Source organism: Argentina anserina, chromosome 7, assembly GCF_933775445.1.
Source record: "Argentina anserina chromosome 7, drPotAnse1.1, whole genome shotgun sequence".
NCBI classification, from domain to species: Eukaryota; Viridiplantae; Streptophyta; class Magnoliopsida; order Rosales; family Rosaceae; genus Argentina; species Argentina anserina.
The window spans coordinates 15,832,524-15,849,554 of NC_065878.1; the positions used below are offsets into that span (position 1 = coordinate 15,832,524).

At 40.1% G+C, this 17,031-nt stretch overlaps 2 protein-coding genes and 2 pseudogenes across 2 annotated transcripts; all 4 read right to left on the reverse strand.

Annotated features, from left to right (window-relative positions):
* Window positions 1-1,549: 1,549 nt before the first annotated feature.
* On the reverse strand, window positions 1,550-8,452 carry LOC126804013 (aspartate carbamoyltransferase 1, chloroplastic-like). Its single transcript, XM_050531765.1, has 5 exons — window positions 8,335-8,452; window positions 2,571-2,808; window positions 2,349-2,488; window positions 1,810-1,992; window positions 1,550-1,728 (listed from the first exon to the last, which is right to left on the reverse strand). The coding sequence occupies exons 2-5, from the start codon at window positions 2,725-2,727 to the stop codon at window positions 1,684-1,686; spliced, it is 525 nt and encodes a 174-aa protein (XP_050387722.1). The 5' UTR covers window positions 2,728-2,808; window positions 8,335-8,452; the 3' UTR covers window positions 1,550-1,683.
* On the reverse strand, window positions 3,079-5,977 carry LOC126804012 (UV-stimulated scaffold protein A homolog; the record flags this gene model as incomplete). The annotated part of the gene is given in 3 exon segments (XM_050531764.1): window positions 3,079-4,713; window positions 4,715-5,541; window positions 5,777-5,977. Coding segments are annotated over 3 exon segments (1,950 nt in total), but the record flags the coding sequence as incomplete, so codon positions are not given.
* Window positions 6,981-8,575, reverse strand: LOC126803665 (aspartate carbamoyltransferase 1, chloroplastic-like; annotated as a pseudogene).
* LOC126803666 (UV-stimulated scaffold protein A homolog) lies at window positions 8,466-16,661 on the reverse strand (annotated as a pseudogene).
* Window positions 16,662-17,031: the final 370 nt, after the last annotated feature.

The window sequence follows — 17,031 nt, forward strand, 5'->3', positions numbered from 1 at the left end:
ATGGCGTCACTCATCTTGATTAAGCATGCAAATTCCTAGAACTATCACAGCCCTATATAAGTATCCATAATTGAAACACGAAGCGCATATTCAATCGAAGAACACTTTGGTGAATTAAATCGCAACCCTAGGAGAACCATGGCCTTGGCTTCCTCAAGCATTGATTTAGATGTACAAGTTCAAGGAACTAATTGAAATAAAACCTAAAATTATTTCGAAACCTACTGCCCCTATGTCATTATACACAGCAAACATACAAATCTCATGAATTCATACAATCAAAACATAAAACCAAAGAAGTCTGAATTTATGTTCTTCATATATAAAACCGAAAATCACATCCAAGAATTCATACAATGAAATCGAAAATTGCAGAAAACCAAAAGAAAAATTACAAGACATGGATGAATCACACTTTAAAAACCTTCTAGGATTCGGCAAGAATGGATTCGATTTGGGAGAGGAGGAAGATGAGCACGGCTTGGTGGTGATGGATGAAGGTTTTTGGCTTGAATTTTCTGGATGGATTTTGGCAGAATTTCGGCTGTGTTTATGAGAGAATGGAGATGAAAAATATGAAGGGAGGCCGAGCTATATATAGAGGAATGGGGAGAGGAGTTTCACGGCTTTGGGCTGGACTTGGGGTGACTTGATAACCTAGTCTCTCTCTTATCTTCCTGCCGTCCTCTCTCTTCATCTTACATTTTAATCATGGTAAGGCTTGATCTTTGAAATATACACGGACTCCCTTTCTTCTAGGGCACATGGCTGAATGGCTTGCATGGCTTCACAATTAAATCTTCCTACCTTTTAATTATCCTCACAGCACTTTATCTTCATGGCATGCACGTCTCTTTGTTTTATCTCTTCCCAATCTTGTTTCAACTTGGACTCCTTGATTATTGCTGCATGGCTTCCTCACGGCTCCTTCAAAGACTCATTAATTATCTCTTCTTCTTATCTCCTTCTTTCCCTCTTCATTCAATTATATCCACGGCAAGGACTCTTTAATTCTCCTTCATGTGAAACCCACGGCTCCTTAATTTTCTGTTTGTTATCTTCTTCTTTCTTTGCACGGCTATGACTCTTTTTCCTCTTGAACTATCTCTTACTTTAATTCTGAAAATAAAATAAATACAAGATAATTCATCGAATAAGTAAGTTACTAGAATATGAAATTTCAATTAGGAAAGTTACGGTATAAGAGTTTGAGTTCAAGTAGGACTCTCCCAAATGATACGTTTCCTAGTCTAACAAGGATTCCTAGTGCAAACATGACTCTCAAGATATCACCAATGCGACCAAAACGTAGAAAGATGAAGACTCCTAATCCAACTAGGTTTCCTAGTCCTATAAGGATTCCTACTCAAACTAGGACTCTAGACCAATTCTTCGTTTTTAACTCGTTTAAGCACAAAGACACATCCAATACCGTCCCAGACTCCCATTGTGACTCAATGACTCGATATTACAACAATAAGGGTTAAGCAAAGTACAAATGGAGGTAAAAACATATTAAAAACGTAGCACAAAGTGCTCCTATCAACGGGCGTCTTCATAGAGGTCGATTCTTTCTCCAAACCGCTCACGCTGAATGCGAGTTTGATAGAGAACGTCACACTTACATGCAACTTCCATCAAATCAGCACTTTCTTCCCACTCAACTTCCCTTGATGTTTACTTTTATGTCATTCTGGAAGGAACAGAAACAGTGAGACTCCAAATCTCCTACATTTTCACACTTTCGAGACTTGCCTCAAATGACAAAAAGATAGGTAAACTGAAGTGACGTACTGTTCGGAAAATTACCTTCATTTTCACAGCATCAGGAGAGACGAAGTAGATCTTGACGTCATTGTCCCTGGCAAGCAAGTATGCGAGTGAAGTCAGTGAACGCACTGTCCTTCCATTGGCAAGATCTCCAACAAGTGCAACTTTTATGCCATCCAGCTTTCCTATCTCTCTTTCGATGGTATAGACATCCAGAAGGGCCTGTGGAGATGAGAAAACCTTCTAACTCAATACGTACAGGATTACAACAACCAAATAAAAGATATTGAAACTAACAGGACCTAAAGTTAGAAGTATGCCTTGTATGAGACAAGATCACAATTATGCTCATACCACCATTATGGATGCTGGATTTGGTAAACTAAATGAGCTTACTTTTCTCTCTCAAAACTTTTTCTTTATAAGAAAATAAAAGATTGGTATCTCTTTCATTTCTGTACAAAGGGAATTTAATCCACCATTATACATAGGGATGACTGTTCCTCAGTCAATTGCAATGGCAGATAACCATATTACTATGCCTCAGATAATTGCAACAAGGACAATTTTTTGTGTACCTGAGTTGGGTGTTGTCCAGGGCCATCTCCTGCATTGATTACAGGAATGCCAGAAGTTGCTGCTGCTCTTTTAGCTGCACCACTCTCAAAGTGACGCATCACAATTATGTCCGAGTAACCCTCAACAGTTCTTATACTATCTGAAAATCAAGCGACCATGTCACTATATAACCTTAAAAAATCACTCGACAAGGCCGGTAAGTGGAAGAAGATTAGAGATACCATCAAGTGTTTCTCCTTTAGCTGCTGAAGAAAACTCCCTTGCATTTTCAGTAGTCAAAACTTCTCCACCTAAGCGTTTCATGGCAGACTCAAAGGACAGCCTAGTCCTAGTAGAGGGTTCATAGAAGAGAGTAGCCATGAGATATCCCTTAAGCATCTGACTCCCTGCTGATTTATTTCTCCATCTTCATATCGCGTGCCACTTCAAATATAGCCCCCAGAATGTCTCTATCAAAAACTGTTGAGTTTCAATCACATCATCAAGTTGAAACTTCTTCCCCACCGAAAAGGAAGCTAAATTTTCAGTGCACGACACAGAGTCTCACTTTGCAAAAATTTGACAATGGGATGCTTTAAGTGCATGGAGACATGATCGGAATAATTGCAGTGCAACTGTTTCCAAAATGGCATTGCCCCTTGGAGCGAACATGAAAACATCGAAGATGAAGTAGCCATCCCTCAAGTACTCGGAAACCTTCTGCAATCTGCATATAACAAAAAAGGGAAATTGAAACTCCTGGTGAAAATCAAAACTTACTGGTGTGCTAAATATAACAAAAATCCCATTTAGTCTGCAAACAACTTTCAGGAAAATGCTCACTAATAACACATGAAATTCTATATATAATTGGGTTACAAAAGACAAGACATTAAGGCAGACAAAAGGTAACACTCGTGGTCGTGGGACTGGGCACTAGTGTGTTGCGGGTTCCGGTTCTAACGCGGGGACTTATCCAAGAAGATGAGATAGAAGCAAACCAGAAAAGCGAGGAAGAGTGAAACCCAAAAAGAAAGAAGAAGAAAAGAGTGGACGAAAGAAACCCAGGGTGAAGAAAGATGAAGCAAAATAGAAATCCAGCAACTTATAATAAGCGGCCATCAGTAGAAGAGGTAGAAGATAAAAGTGAAGGATTTATGTGGGCAGGTCTATGGTTAGAGTTTAGACTTGCCCACTGGAAAGTATAGCTTCTTTCCTAATCAATATGCTACACCGAACAATATGCAAAACATAGTTCATACAACAATGGTAAAGAGACTGAGCATCAGCAATTTAAACACCAACTTCTTATTTATCAACTTCCATTATTTGCAAACTTTCCGATCGAATTTGAATCAGAAAATATAACATATAGCACAGAATCTTGCAGAAGACATCTCTGTAGTTGCTATCAAGATCATGGATTCCCAAGATCATTTTTCCAAGTAAAACAAACCAAGTCATCACAACTGATTCAGGAAGGCTTCTCTGTAATTTGTATCTGCCCCCAAGTTGAGCTGCCTTACAGTGGCAGCACTAGCTCGCGCGTTTAAAAGCCTCTGAAACAATCTATCTTTTGGTGTCTCTTTTTTCTTCAGCATGTCTGCAAGGGTTTTCTTATTGTTCCTGGATGATGGGTTCGTGCTACTAGCTGCCTCCAAATCTTCTCCAATTGCTGCAGATCTAGAAGTCGAAGCCATAGCAGCATCACGTAAAACAGAATCATTGTGTTCGCGTACTTTCGCAAGCTTTGCACACTTCAGTGCCTGTTTATCAATTTCTCTCTTCCTTGCTAACTCTTTATCTTTCTCGCGAACTTTCTTCATGGCTTGTTTCGCCAACTGCTCTACTAAATCAGCCCATGTGTCAAGAGTTGTCTCATCAACAGAAGGGTTCTGATTTAGAGGCTTCCCCTCATCATCTCTGGGATTAATAGGTCCATGGAACAGACAAACTCTCAAGTTCCTTCTGTGACAAGGCTTTCCATTACTTAATGGAGCGTGGCACGGTGGTATATCAACTTGCTTTTCTTTGTATACAGTAGCCTGCAGATTTAATTCTGCAATCTTTTCGCCTAGGATAACTGCATCGTGATCCACTCTGCCCCAATGACAATCAAGCTCCAACCCCCGCTGATTATATAATAGATCCCTTTTTGAACCACCCCAATTATCCAAATAAGAGCCCCAGTTCACCTCTGGAGCTTCAGCCAAAAGCTTACTCTTCAGAGGATCTAACTTGGCTACATCACTTTCCTGACTGAGAGGTTTTTTGCCGTTTCTCACATTACCACGTGCTTTTGAAATTCTCTTTTTTACCTCATTGGATGTCAATGCCCCAGCCAGATCACCAAAGTTCTTACTGGGGTGACTAGAAGTCCCAGGTTACCGTGTCAGCATTGCCTTCCTACCAAATTTCTTCTTCATCAGGATTTGCAGTGTTTAGAAGAGTGCAACCTGATTCTTCACACTTCTTCCTCTTCACAGACTGTATGCGATTTCAGATATCAATGAACTCCTTCAAATAGGAATCTCTGATCTGTTATCATTCAATCACAAGAACGGTTATCCATACTTGGACAGCAACCAAATGCTTGGTAACCAAAAGCTTGTAAAGCTCCCTCAGTGCGTCGAAAACCACTTTGTTTTCAGTATTCTCATAAACTTTATCTTCTTCCTCCAATGTTTGCAAACACAACTGCCGTAACTCATAAGAATGAATCTCTTCAAAATCTTCATCATCTAACGGGATAAACTTTAATTGTTCCTCATTAGCACGCGCAATTTCTAAACACTCCCCAATCTCATCAACGGTCAACTGTATCTCTTCCTTTATCGACCCAAAACTCCCCTCCAAACTCTAAAACTTCTTCACCAATATCTCCTTTGACTTCCTCTCCCTCCTCTCCTGCTGCACCTGCACCGCATTAGCCTGCAGGTTCGGGAACTGATACTTCAGCGTGTTCTTCAGGTAGTCAAACCCTAACCTAATCTCCCGATAATGAACACCATACGAAGCATTCCACTTCTCCAAAAACTCAATTGCCTTCAACTGCAGAGTCGCCGCAATGTTTGCCGGAGCCGGCAGTGGAAAATTCCTCCTAAACCTGACGCTTAGCGTCAACAACTGATCCATATTCTCAACCACAATGCATATAAACAACTTCGACCGCAGAAAAAGCTCATCAATAATCAGCAGAGTCAAATACCTCACCTGCAACATTTCTAATTTAGCCAAATTGTCTTCTTCTCTTATAAATCACAACACACATACCCTAAAATTTAAACTCAAACACAATTATTACACAAAAATATAAGTTTCTATCTTCTTTCATGTATAAATCAATTCGATTTCGACTGATTAAAATTGATCGTGGTAATAAACCCTAGCGAAAACAGAGCAGCTGTGAAAAATGAAAATGAAAGATTTGAGTTTTCTGAGAGGGGACCTGAGAGTGATCGCGCTTCATGAGATCCATGAGGAGATTGGCGGCGAGATGGAGCTCGGAGTCGGAGCGGCGGACGACGGACTTGATGGCCTTGAGGAGGCGGGGGTCGACATCAGGCTCGATTGACTCGGTCGCCTTCTCGATCAAAACCCTAACCTTCCCTCCTCCTCCATCTCCTTCTTCTTCCTCTATTTTTGAGATTCAAATCATCGGCGAGTTTTCTGAGATTTCAAAAATATGAAGGGAGGCCGAGCTATATATAGAGGAATGGGGAGAGGAGTTTCACGGCTTTGGGCTGGACTTGGGGTGACTTGATAACCTAGTCTCTCTCTTATCTTCCTGCCGTCCTCTCTCTTCATCTTACATTTTAATCATGGTAAGGCTTGATCTTTGAAATATACACGGACTCCCTTTCTTCTAGGGCACATGGCTGAATGGCTTGCATGGCTTCACAATTAAATCTTCCTACCTTTTAATTATCCTCACAGCACTTTATCTTCATGGCATGCACGTCTCTTTGTTTTATCTCTTCCCAATCTTGTTTCAACTTGGACTCCTTGATTATTGCTGCATGGCTTCCTCACGGCTCCTTCAAAGACTCATTAATTATCTCTTCTTCTTATCTCCTTCTTTCCCTCTTCATTCAATTATATCCACGGCAAGGACTCTTTAATTCTCCTTCATGTGAAACCCACGGCTCCTTAATTTTCTGTTTGTTATCTTCTTCTTTCTTTGCACGGCTATGACTCTTTTTCCTCTTGAACTATCTCTTACTTTAATTCTGAAAATAAAATAAATACAAGATAATTCATCGAATAAGTAAGTTACTAGAATATGAAATTTCAATTAGGAAAGTTACGGTATAAGAGTTTGAGTTCAAGTAGGACTCTCCCAAATGATACGTTTCCTAGTCTAACAAGGATTCCTAGTGCAAACATGACTCTCAAGATATCACCAATGCGACCAAAACGTAGAAAGATGAAGACTCCTAATCCAACTAGGTTTCCTAGTCCTATAAGGATTCCTACTCAAACTAGGACTCTAGACCAATTCTTCGTTTTTAACTCGTTTAAGCACAAAGACACATCCAATACCGTCCCAGACTCCCATTGTGACTCAATGACTCGATATTACAACAATAAGGGTTAAGCAAAGTACAAATGGAGGTAAAAACATATTAAAAACGTAGCACAAAGTGCTCCTATCAACGGGCGTCTTCATAGAGGTCGATTCTTTCTCCAAACCGCTCACGCTGAATGCGAGTTTGATAGAGAACGTCACACTTACATGCAACTTCCATCAAATCAGCACTTTCTTCCCACTCAACTTCCCTTGATGTTTACTTTTATGTCATTCTGGAAGGAACAGAAACAGTGAGACTCCAAATCTCCTACATTTTCACACTTTCGAGACTTGCCTCAAATGACAAAAAGATAGGTAAACTGAAGTGACGTACTGTTCGGAAAATTACCTTCATTTTCACAGCATCAGGAGAGACGAAGTAGATCTTGACGTCATTGTCCCTGGCAAGCAAGTATGCGAGTGAAGTCAGTGAACGCACTGTCCTTCCATTGGCAAGATCTCCAACAAGTGCAACTTTTATGCCATCCAGCTTTCCTATCTCTCTTTCGATGGTATAGACATCCAGAAGGGCCTGTGGAGATGAGAAAACCTTCTAACTCAATACGTACAGGATTACAACAACCAAATAAAAGATATTGAAACTAACAGGACCTAAAGTTAGAAGTATGCCTTGTATGAGACAAGATCACAATTATGCTCATACCACCATTATGGATGCTGGATTTGGTAAACTAAATGAGCTTACTTTTCTCTCTCAAAACTTTTTCTTTATAAGAAAATAAAAGATTGGTATCTCTTTCATTTCTGTACAAAGGGAATTTAATCCACCATTATACATAGGGATGACTGTTCCTCAGTCAATTGCAATGGCAGATAACCATATTACTATGCCTCAGATAATTGCAACAAGGACAATTTTTTGTGTACCTGAGTTGGGTGTTGTCCAGGGCCATCTCCTGCATTGATTACAGGAATGCCAGAAGTTGCTGCTGCTCTTTTAGCTGCACCACTCTCAAAGTGACGCATCACAATTATGTCCGAGTAACCCTCAACAGTTCTTATACTATCTGAAAATCAAGCGACCATGTCACTATATAACCTTAAAAAATCACTCGACAAGGCCGGTAAGTGGAAGAAGATTAGAGATACCATCAAGTGTTTCTCCTTTAGCTGCTGAAGAAAACTCCCTTGCATTTTCAGTAGTCAAAACTTCTCCACCTAAGCGTTTCATGGCAGACTCAAAGGACAGCCTAGTCCTAGTAGAGGGTTCATAGAAGAGAGTAGCCATGAGATATCCCTTAAGCATCTGACTCCCTGCTGATTTATTTCTCCATCTTCATATCGCGTGCCACTTCAAATATAGCCCCCAGAATGTCTCTATCAAAAACTGTTGAGTTTCAATCACATCATCAAGTTGAAACTTCTTCCCCACCGAAAAGGAAGCTAAATTTTCAGTGCACGACACAGAGTCTCACTTTGCAAAAATTTGACAATGGGATGCTTTAAGTGCATGGAGACATGATCGGAATAATTGCAGTGCAACTGTTTCCAAAATGGCATTGCCCCTTGGAGCGAACATGAAAACATCGAAGATGAAGTAGCCATCCCTCAAGTACTCGGAAACCTTCTGCAATCTGCATATAACAAAAAAGGGAAATTGAAACTCCTGGTGAAAATCAAAACTTACTGGTGTGCTAAATATAACAAAAATCCCATTTAGTCTGCAAACAACTTTCAGGAAAATGCTCACTAATAACACATGAAATTCTATATATAATTGGGTTACAAAAGACAAGACATTAAGGCAGACAAAAGGTAACACTCGTGGTCGTGGGACTGGGCACTAGTGTGTTGCGGGTTCCGGTTCTAACGCGGGGACTTATCCAAGAAGATGAGATAGAAGCAAACCAGAAAAGCGAGGAAGAGTGAAACCCAAAAAGAAAGAAGAAGAAAAGAGTGGACGAAAGAAACCCAGGGTGAAGAAAGATGAAGCAAAATAGAAATCCAGCAACTTATAATAAGCGGCCATCAGTAGAAGAGGTAGAAGATAAAAGTGAAGGATTTATGTGGGCAGGTCTATGGTTAGAGTTTAGACTTGCCCACTGGAAAGTATAGCTTCTTTCCTAATCAATATGCTACACCGAACAATATGCAAAACATAGTTCATACAACAATGGTAAAGAGACTGAGCATCAGCAATTTAAACACCAACTTCTTATTTATCAACTTCCATTATTTGCAAACTTTCCGATCGAATTTGAATCAGAAAATATAACATATAGCACAGAATCTTGCAGAAGACATCTCTGTAGTTGCTATCAAGATCATGGATTCCCAAGATCATTTTTCCAAGTAAAACAAACCAAGTCATCACAACTGATTCAGGAAGGCTTCTCTGTAATTTGTATCTGCCCCCAAGTTGAGCTGCCTTACAGTGGCAGCACTAGCTCGCGCGTTTAAAAGCCTCTGAAACAATCTATCTTTTGGTGTCTCTTTTTTCTTCAGCATGTCTGCAAGGGTTTTCTTATTGTTCCTGGATGATGGGTTCGTGCTACTAGCTGCCTCCAAATCTTCTCCAATTGCTGCAGATCTAGAAGTCGAAGCCATAGCAGCATCACGTAAAACAGAATCATTGTGTTCGCGTACTTTCGCAAGCTTTGCACACTTCAGTGCCTGTTTATCAATTTCTCTCTTCCTTGCTAACTCTTTATCTTTCTCGCGAACTTTCTTCATGGCTTGTTTCGCCAACTGCTCTACTAAATCAGCCCATGTGTCAAGAGTTGTCTCATCAACAGAAGGGTTCTGATTTAGAGGCTTCCCCTCATCATCTCTGGGATTAATAGGTCCATGGAACAGACAAACTCTCAAGTTCCTTCTGTGACAAGGCTTTCCATTACTTAATGGAGCGTGGCACGGTGGTATATCAACTTGCTTTTCTTTGTATACAGTAGCCTGCAGATTTAATTCTGCAATCTTTTCGCCTAGGATAACTGCATCGTGATCCACTCTGCCCCAATGACAATCAAGCTCCAACCCCCGCTGATTATATAATAGATCCCTTTTTGAACCACCCCAATTATCCAAATAAGAGCCCCAGTTCACCTCTGGAGCTTCAGCCAAAAGCTTACTCTTCAGAGGATCTAACTTGGCTACATCACTTTCCTGACTGAGAGGTTTTTTGCCGTTTCTCACATTACCACGTGCTTTTGAAATTCTCTTTTTTACCTCATTGGATGTCAATGCCCCAGCCAGATCACCAAAGTTCTTACTGGGGTGACTAGAAGTCCCAGGTTACCGTGTCAGCATTGCCTTCCTACCAAATTTCTTCTTCATCAGGATTTGCAGTGTTTAGAAGAGTGCAACCTGATTCTTCACACTTCTTCCTCTTCACAGACTGTATGCGATTTCAGATATCAATGAACTCCTTCAAATAGGAATCTCTGATCTGTTATCATTCAATCACAAGAACGGTTATCCATACTTGGACAGCAACCAAATGCTTGGTAACCAAAAGCTTGTAAAGCTCCCTCAGTGCGTCGAAAACCACTTTGTTTTCAGTATTCTCATAAACTTTATCTTCTTCCTCCAATGTTTGCAAACACAACTGCCGTAACTCATAAGAATGAATCTCTTCAAAATCTTCATCATCTAACGGGATAAACTTTAATTGTTCCTCATTAGCACGCGCAATTTCTAAACACTCCCCAATCTCATCAACGGTCAACTGTATCTCTTCCTTTATCGACCCAAAACTCCCCTCCAAACTCTAAAACTTCTTCACCAATATCTCCTTTGACTTCCTCTCCCTCCTCTCCTGCTGCACCTGCACCGCATTAGCCTGCAGGTTCGGGAACTGATACTTCAGCGTGTTCTTCAGGTAGTCAAACCCTAACCTAATCTCCCGATAATGAACACCATACGAAGCATTCCACTTCTCCAAAAACTCAATTGCCTTCAACTGCAGAGTCGCCGCAATGTTTGCCGGAGCCGGCAGTGGAAAATTCCTCCTAAACCTGACGCTTAGCGTCAACAACTGATCCATATTCTCAACCACAATGCATATAAACAACTTCGACCGCAGAAAAAGCTCATCAATAATCAGCAGAGTCAAATACCTCACCTGCAACATTTCTAATTTAGCCAAATTGTCTTCTTCTCTTATAAATCACAACACACATACCCTAAAATTTAAACTCAAACACAATTATTACACAACAATATAAGTTTCTATCTTCTTTCATGTATAAATCAATTCGATTTCGACTGATTAAAATTGATCGTGGTAATAAACCCTAGCGAAAACAGAGCAGCTGTGAAAAATGAAAATGAAAGATTTGAGTTTTCTGAGAGGGGACCTGAGAGTGATCGCGCTTCATGAGATCCATGAGGAGATTGGCGGCGAGATGGAGCTCGGAGTCGGAGCGGCGGACGACGGACTTGATGGCCTTGAGGAGGCGGGGGTCGACATCAGGCTCGATTGACTCGGTCGCCTTCTCGATCAAAACCCTAACCTTCCCTCCTCCTCCATCTCCTTCTTCTTCCTCTATTTTTGAGATTCAAATCATCGGCGAGTTTTCTGAGATTTCAAAATTGTGGGGAGCGATTTATAGGCGCTGAATTGGGGGCAATTTGTCACAGTCTGAAGATAAGGGTGAGGAAATAAACGGGTCTGGGCCTGTATTGTTAAGGACCGGGTCGGCCTTTTTTAAGATCCACTACGTTTGACTTGGAATAGAAGTCAGAGAATATGATTCAACTCACGCAAGAATGTAGCTTCGACGATCACGTACTTTCCGTACTCCTTTTTTTATCCGACAATATAAGATTGAAATTTCAATTGGATGCATGAATATATATGATCAAAATCGATCTCTAAGCTCAATCGTGCTCATTCGTACCAATTAATTCAAATGATTAAGATACGAAACGAGCAAAGAGAGTTTAATACATCGATCAGTTCAAAATAGAAAGGCTAGATAGCTAATACTGGATAGGAAAGGATCATGCTCCATCTTTTTTGGCATGGATTGTAGGCAAGAGACTATATCAGTTACTTTTCGTCGCGCTACGTTATTGATCAAACCGAATCTTCTTTCTGAATGCCTCATGACCGTAATCAGAATATCCGCATGACGGCAGGTGAAATCGATTCTTCAATATTGTTGGCCTCTTGAATAAGTGGAGGCCAGTAAGGTTGCTAATTGTTGCCCTGATCTTCCTCCTTCGAATCAGTTCCTATGTTGTTGCATATTTGTGATTGGCAAAAGGACTCGATTGTTAGTTTTCTGTCAACATGGTTCGAGCTAGGCCAGTTGATTGATCGATGTTAAAAAGGGACTCAGTCAAGCACAAGTTTAAGAGACCATGGACGACAATAAGATGATTGATTGAAAGTGTGTGTGCACGCCATGTCAAAGATTGATCATTGATTAAAAGAATAACAAACTACTCAAAAAGTATCGAACAACAATTTAGTTTACAAATAACTCACTAATTAATTTCATAAAACAAATAAGAACCAAAATTTACGAATAAGGATAAAATGATGGCAAGTTGCCACATGTCATAAAATATTTTACTTTTTAACCTATTTTTGACCCATAGTATTTGCTACTATCAATAAAGAGTTTATCTGCTACTGTCGATAATAAAAACTAACTGCTACTGATGACTATAAAAACTAACTGCTACTGTCGAGTTAAAAATTAGTTATTACGGTCGACTTGGAAGACATCTGCTACTGTCGACTTGAAAGATACATACTAATGTCGACTATGAATCTAACTACTACTGTCGACTTGGAAGGTACATGCTACTGTCGACTATAAATCTAGCTGCTGTGTCGACTGAGAAACTAATTGTTAATGTGGTTTTTGGTGAGCAAAATTGGCAATTTCAAAATTTCTCAAAACATATGCAATATGGTACTTAAATGAAAGCCCATGACATAAGGAACAACTTAATATATTGATCACCTCTAAATTGCCGGTGGTTTGGCCGGAAAACTTAAATTTGCTAGAAAAAAAAAACTAAAAAATGAGGAGAAAGAAATTTGTTAGATTTAGGAGTAACATTTAATAATTTTCACGAAAATAATGGTATTTTCGATATTTTTACATTAATTAATTAATCAGGTTTTGTTTTATTTATTCTTTAGATTTGGATTTATGTCCTAATTTATATAAAAAATATGAAAAATAAGTTTTTAGTTAATTCAAATATAGTCTAATACCATTAAGTAATTTTCCAATTAAAAGAAATCTACATAACTTGAAACGAAACAAGTAAACTAGTAGTAGGAGACATGACATATGGAATGCTTATTATCTGCATTAAAGGGCTTACCTGAGTGATGGAGTTACAGCACAAAGAAATTATTAAGGACGATATTTGGGGGGAGTTGCCCAACGTAGATGAATTCGAACAATTTACAACCCAGAGCTTTCGCAGAGAATGATCCAAAATATGACTCATAACGCAGAAAACTTGGATCACTAGTACTGCTGCTACTAATGCCAGGATGATCGACTAGTGGCACCAGCTTTCTTATAGGCAAATTGGAAAGTAAAGACTAGAAGAGGTCGGCAATTATAATGCTTCACATACAATATAGCTAGCAAAGCAAACTTTTCCATCTCCAAGATAGGCAGAACTGAGTGATGTTAAATCTGAATCAGACAAACTAGGCAACTGGGGCAACTCTATGGAAGCTACATGTTCAAAATCAGTAAGCACACCTTCCTCGGACAGCCGGATGCCCCAGACTTGTATTGTGACTATTGTCTGACCCTTGTTATATGTGAACATTAGCTTACCAAAGTCACCCTCACAGTCCACAAATAAAGGAGTGCTCCAAGCACCCCACAATGGTTCAATTTCTGTCCATGTTCCCTCATCAAGATGATAGCTGAACATCCCACCGGAAGAGAGTGAGACAATGATCTCGCGGCCAACAACTGCACGGGAGAGAGGAGAGCTGCCCCATGGAAGACGCGGAAGACGAGTCCGGGACTTGGTCGCACAGTGGGGGTCAAATACCAGAAAATGTTAATCAGAGAGAGCATATAGTTTACCATCGATCTCCTCCAGGAGAGGACTATGCAGTTCCGTATGTATACTAACGGCCGGAATCACACCAGATTCTTGGATGCTGGGCTTTGGATCAGTAGTGCCCAAAGCGTAGGATATTGAATCCTTGCGCGCACAGTTAAAAAAGCGGCCGACGAGAATAATTCGAGAGCTATAGACACCAAACCCCATGGAGACGGGAAGTACTAAGCCGTCAACGCGGCCTACAAAAGCAACATCTCGTACGTAGTCAATCGTAAACCTCGGACTTGGATTTAGATCTGGAAGGATAGATCGCTATATGCTTGGTGGTATCGGAAAAGACGAACAAGTCGCTCAATTTGATTGCGCTAACAGAGTGTCGAGTATCCATATTCTTAGCGTTGAATCCCTCGGAGAAACAGAAATACAGGGATTTATAACGAGTAGAGTGGGACTTGCAGAAGCTAGGGCTGGTGATGAGAGAGAGCCAATGCTTGGAGACATATTTGAAGCGGATTAGGGTTTTGGCTGGCACGCGCAGAAGGATCTCTGTGAGGATCTCTTCGATGTTGGCTACGGTTTCTGCTGATGATGATGAGTAAACTATCATATTGAGAGGCTAGCTAGGGTTTGAAACCAATAGGGATGAAGAAGACAAGGTTAGATTGAGCTGCTAACTTATTTGGAGGCGGTGGCCCAAGTTTTGCGTTACTACATGTTTTTTCTTGTTTTTTTTTTCTTCCTAAAAACTTACTAATATGAATTTTAACGAGGCTTACTATTAGCCTTGTTGTTTATAGATTCAGATGCAATCTGTTGTAATTGAGATGGACAGAGTCATGCCAGCGGCAAGATCCTCCTGCTACTCTTGTTAGTAAACTTTATAGAAAGAAGCTTCAATCAATTCATGTGTTTCCAGCTATATCTACGGAGACCAATTTGTAAATCACACACACCTGCTACTTTTCTAAATGTTGAAAGTTTTCCCAAACATTACTGGTAGCAGCTAGCTCCAAATGAAATGATAAACAAATGATGAAGTTTTGGAGCCTGAAGATACATTTACAGTCCTTGATTGTGCGTAGATTAAGTTTTAATAGGATGCAAACACCAAATTTGATATGAGCAGTGACTATATGAGAATACTTGATAAAATGAACTCTTTTACCTACTGCTATTATACTTTAGTTCAAATCATTAGTATGCCAAAGAAATAACAACCATTTGTAGCAGTGACAGACTGTCTGAAACCACTTAGTTACTTCACATATATTTAAAGCAGTTGAGCAGATATGATTTTTTTTTTTGAAATATGATTTCTTTTATCTACTAAGATTTAGATAAAATTGCAGAGCAAATTTATTTTCTTCAATCATAACCTTATACACTACAGCACAGTGCGCACTCCGTATCAACCTGTTCTATGCCCATAAATCTAAAAGGGGGCATAGCTAGAACAGACTTAGTTTATTTGGCTAAGGATTATGTTCATCTTATACTGCTATTTCTCGTCTCCGAACTTGAACAACAATTACTACGATATTTGTTTCGTTACATCAACAAGCTTCATAATGTTGATAGCAGCTCATAAGTCATAACTCCATTTAATATAATACGTGAAATGTAATAATGAAGAGGGCGAAATAGTACAGTTGATGTAGGTATGATTTACAACATGAAGAAAAATATGTATTCCTAAATCAAAAAATATTCCACTCTACATACTTTCGCACAACTTGAAACAAAACTTAGTAGTAGAAGACATGACATATGGAATGCCTATCATGCTTAGTCATAAAAGGGCTTATAACCTGAGTGATGGAGTTACAGCACAATGCAATTAAACAGTTCGGTAGTGGGGGAGGAAAGAGGCTCATCATCGAGAATGATCCAAAATATGACACAATATGCAGACAACCTGGAGGATCACTAGTACTGCTGCTACTAATCTCAGTAGGACTACTACTGGCACCAGATTTCATATAGGCGAAATCAAGCGTAAAGACAAGAAGAGGTTGGCGATCAAAATGCTGCTCCACATGCAACAATGCAAAGCAAACTTTTCCCTCTCCAAGATAGGCACAAGTGAATGATGTTACCACAGTATCGGACAAACAAGGCAAATCGGGCAAATCTATCGTAGCTACGGGTAGATACTGAGCAGGGACACCTTCCTCGGCCAGACGGACGGCAAAGACTCGTACAGAGACAACTTTAGAAAGGAATCAAAGGATAAAGAAAGATTAGCTTATCAAATTCGTCATCCTCACAGTCCATAATTAGAAACTTGTCGTGTGGATAAAACGATTTTACAACCATTCTGGATTGGAATGTTACCACTGGACTGATGGCTGTCCATGATCCATGAGTGGAGGCCACGTCGTAGTAGTATTGTAACAGTCGAGCTGCCTGGTGTGAGACAACGATCTTGGTGTCCAAAACTGAACAGGTTGATATAAAACCATGCATGTCCAATTGGAAGAGGCTGAAGAGGAGCCCGTACCTTGTTTTGGAAGTCAAATACCTTGAAATCTCTTGAAGAGAGAGCATATAGTTTACCACGGATCTCCAGCAGGTAAGGACGAAGCGCCGTATCTTTTTCCATTGCCGGAATCGCAGTTTTATCGAAACAGGCCTTTGAATCAATAGTGTCCCAAGCGAAGGATGGTCCAGGGTGATGGTCAAACTCGCCTTTCGGAACAAAAGAGCCGCCGGCAAGAACAATTCGAGAGCCAAAGACACCAAACCCCATGCGGATGGGAAGTACTGAATCGCCATCGCCATCACAGCCTATAAAAGCAACTTCTCGTCGCACATCGCAGTCAGACTTGGATTTAGATTTGGAAGGATATATAGTGATCGGCGAGCCGGTATAGGGAATGGAGAACAAGTCGCTCAATTGGATCGCATGAACACGGTATCGAGTACTAATTTCAAACCGTATGTCTCAGAAGTACAGATGTACAGAGGTTTATATCGAGTATTGTAAGAGTTGCGGAAGCTACAGGGCTACTGATGAGAGAAAGCCAATGCTTGGATACACATTTTGATAGGTATCTCAAGCTAATAGAAATTAAGAGAGAAATTTGAAAGCATAAACTGGAAAAAAAAAATAGACTTGA

Excerpts from the sequence above, each read along its gene's own strand:
- LOC126804013 (XM_050531765.1), bottom strand. The coding sequence starts at position 2,727 with ATGCTTAAGGGATATCTCATGGCTACTCTCTTCTATGAACCCTCTACT. Across the intron at positions 1,993-2,348 it reads CTGGACAACACCCAACTCAG|GCCCTTCTGGATGTCTATAC; the intron begins GTACACAAAAAA and ends TCATCTCCACAG. Across the intron at positions 1,729-1,809 it reads CTGATGCTGTGAAAATGAAG|GAGATTTGGAGTCTCACTGT; the intron begins GTAATTTTCCGA and ends GTGAAAATGTAG.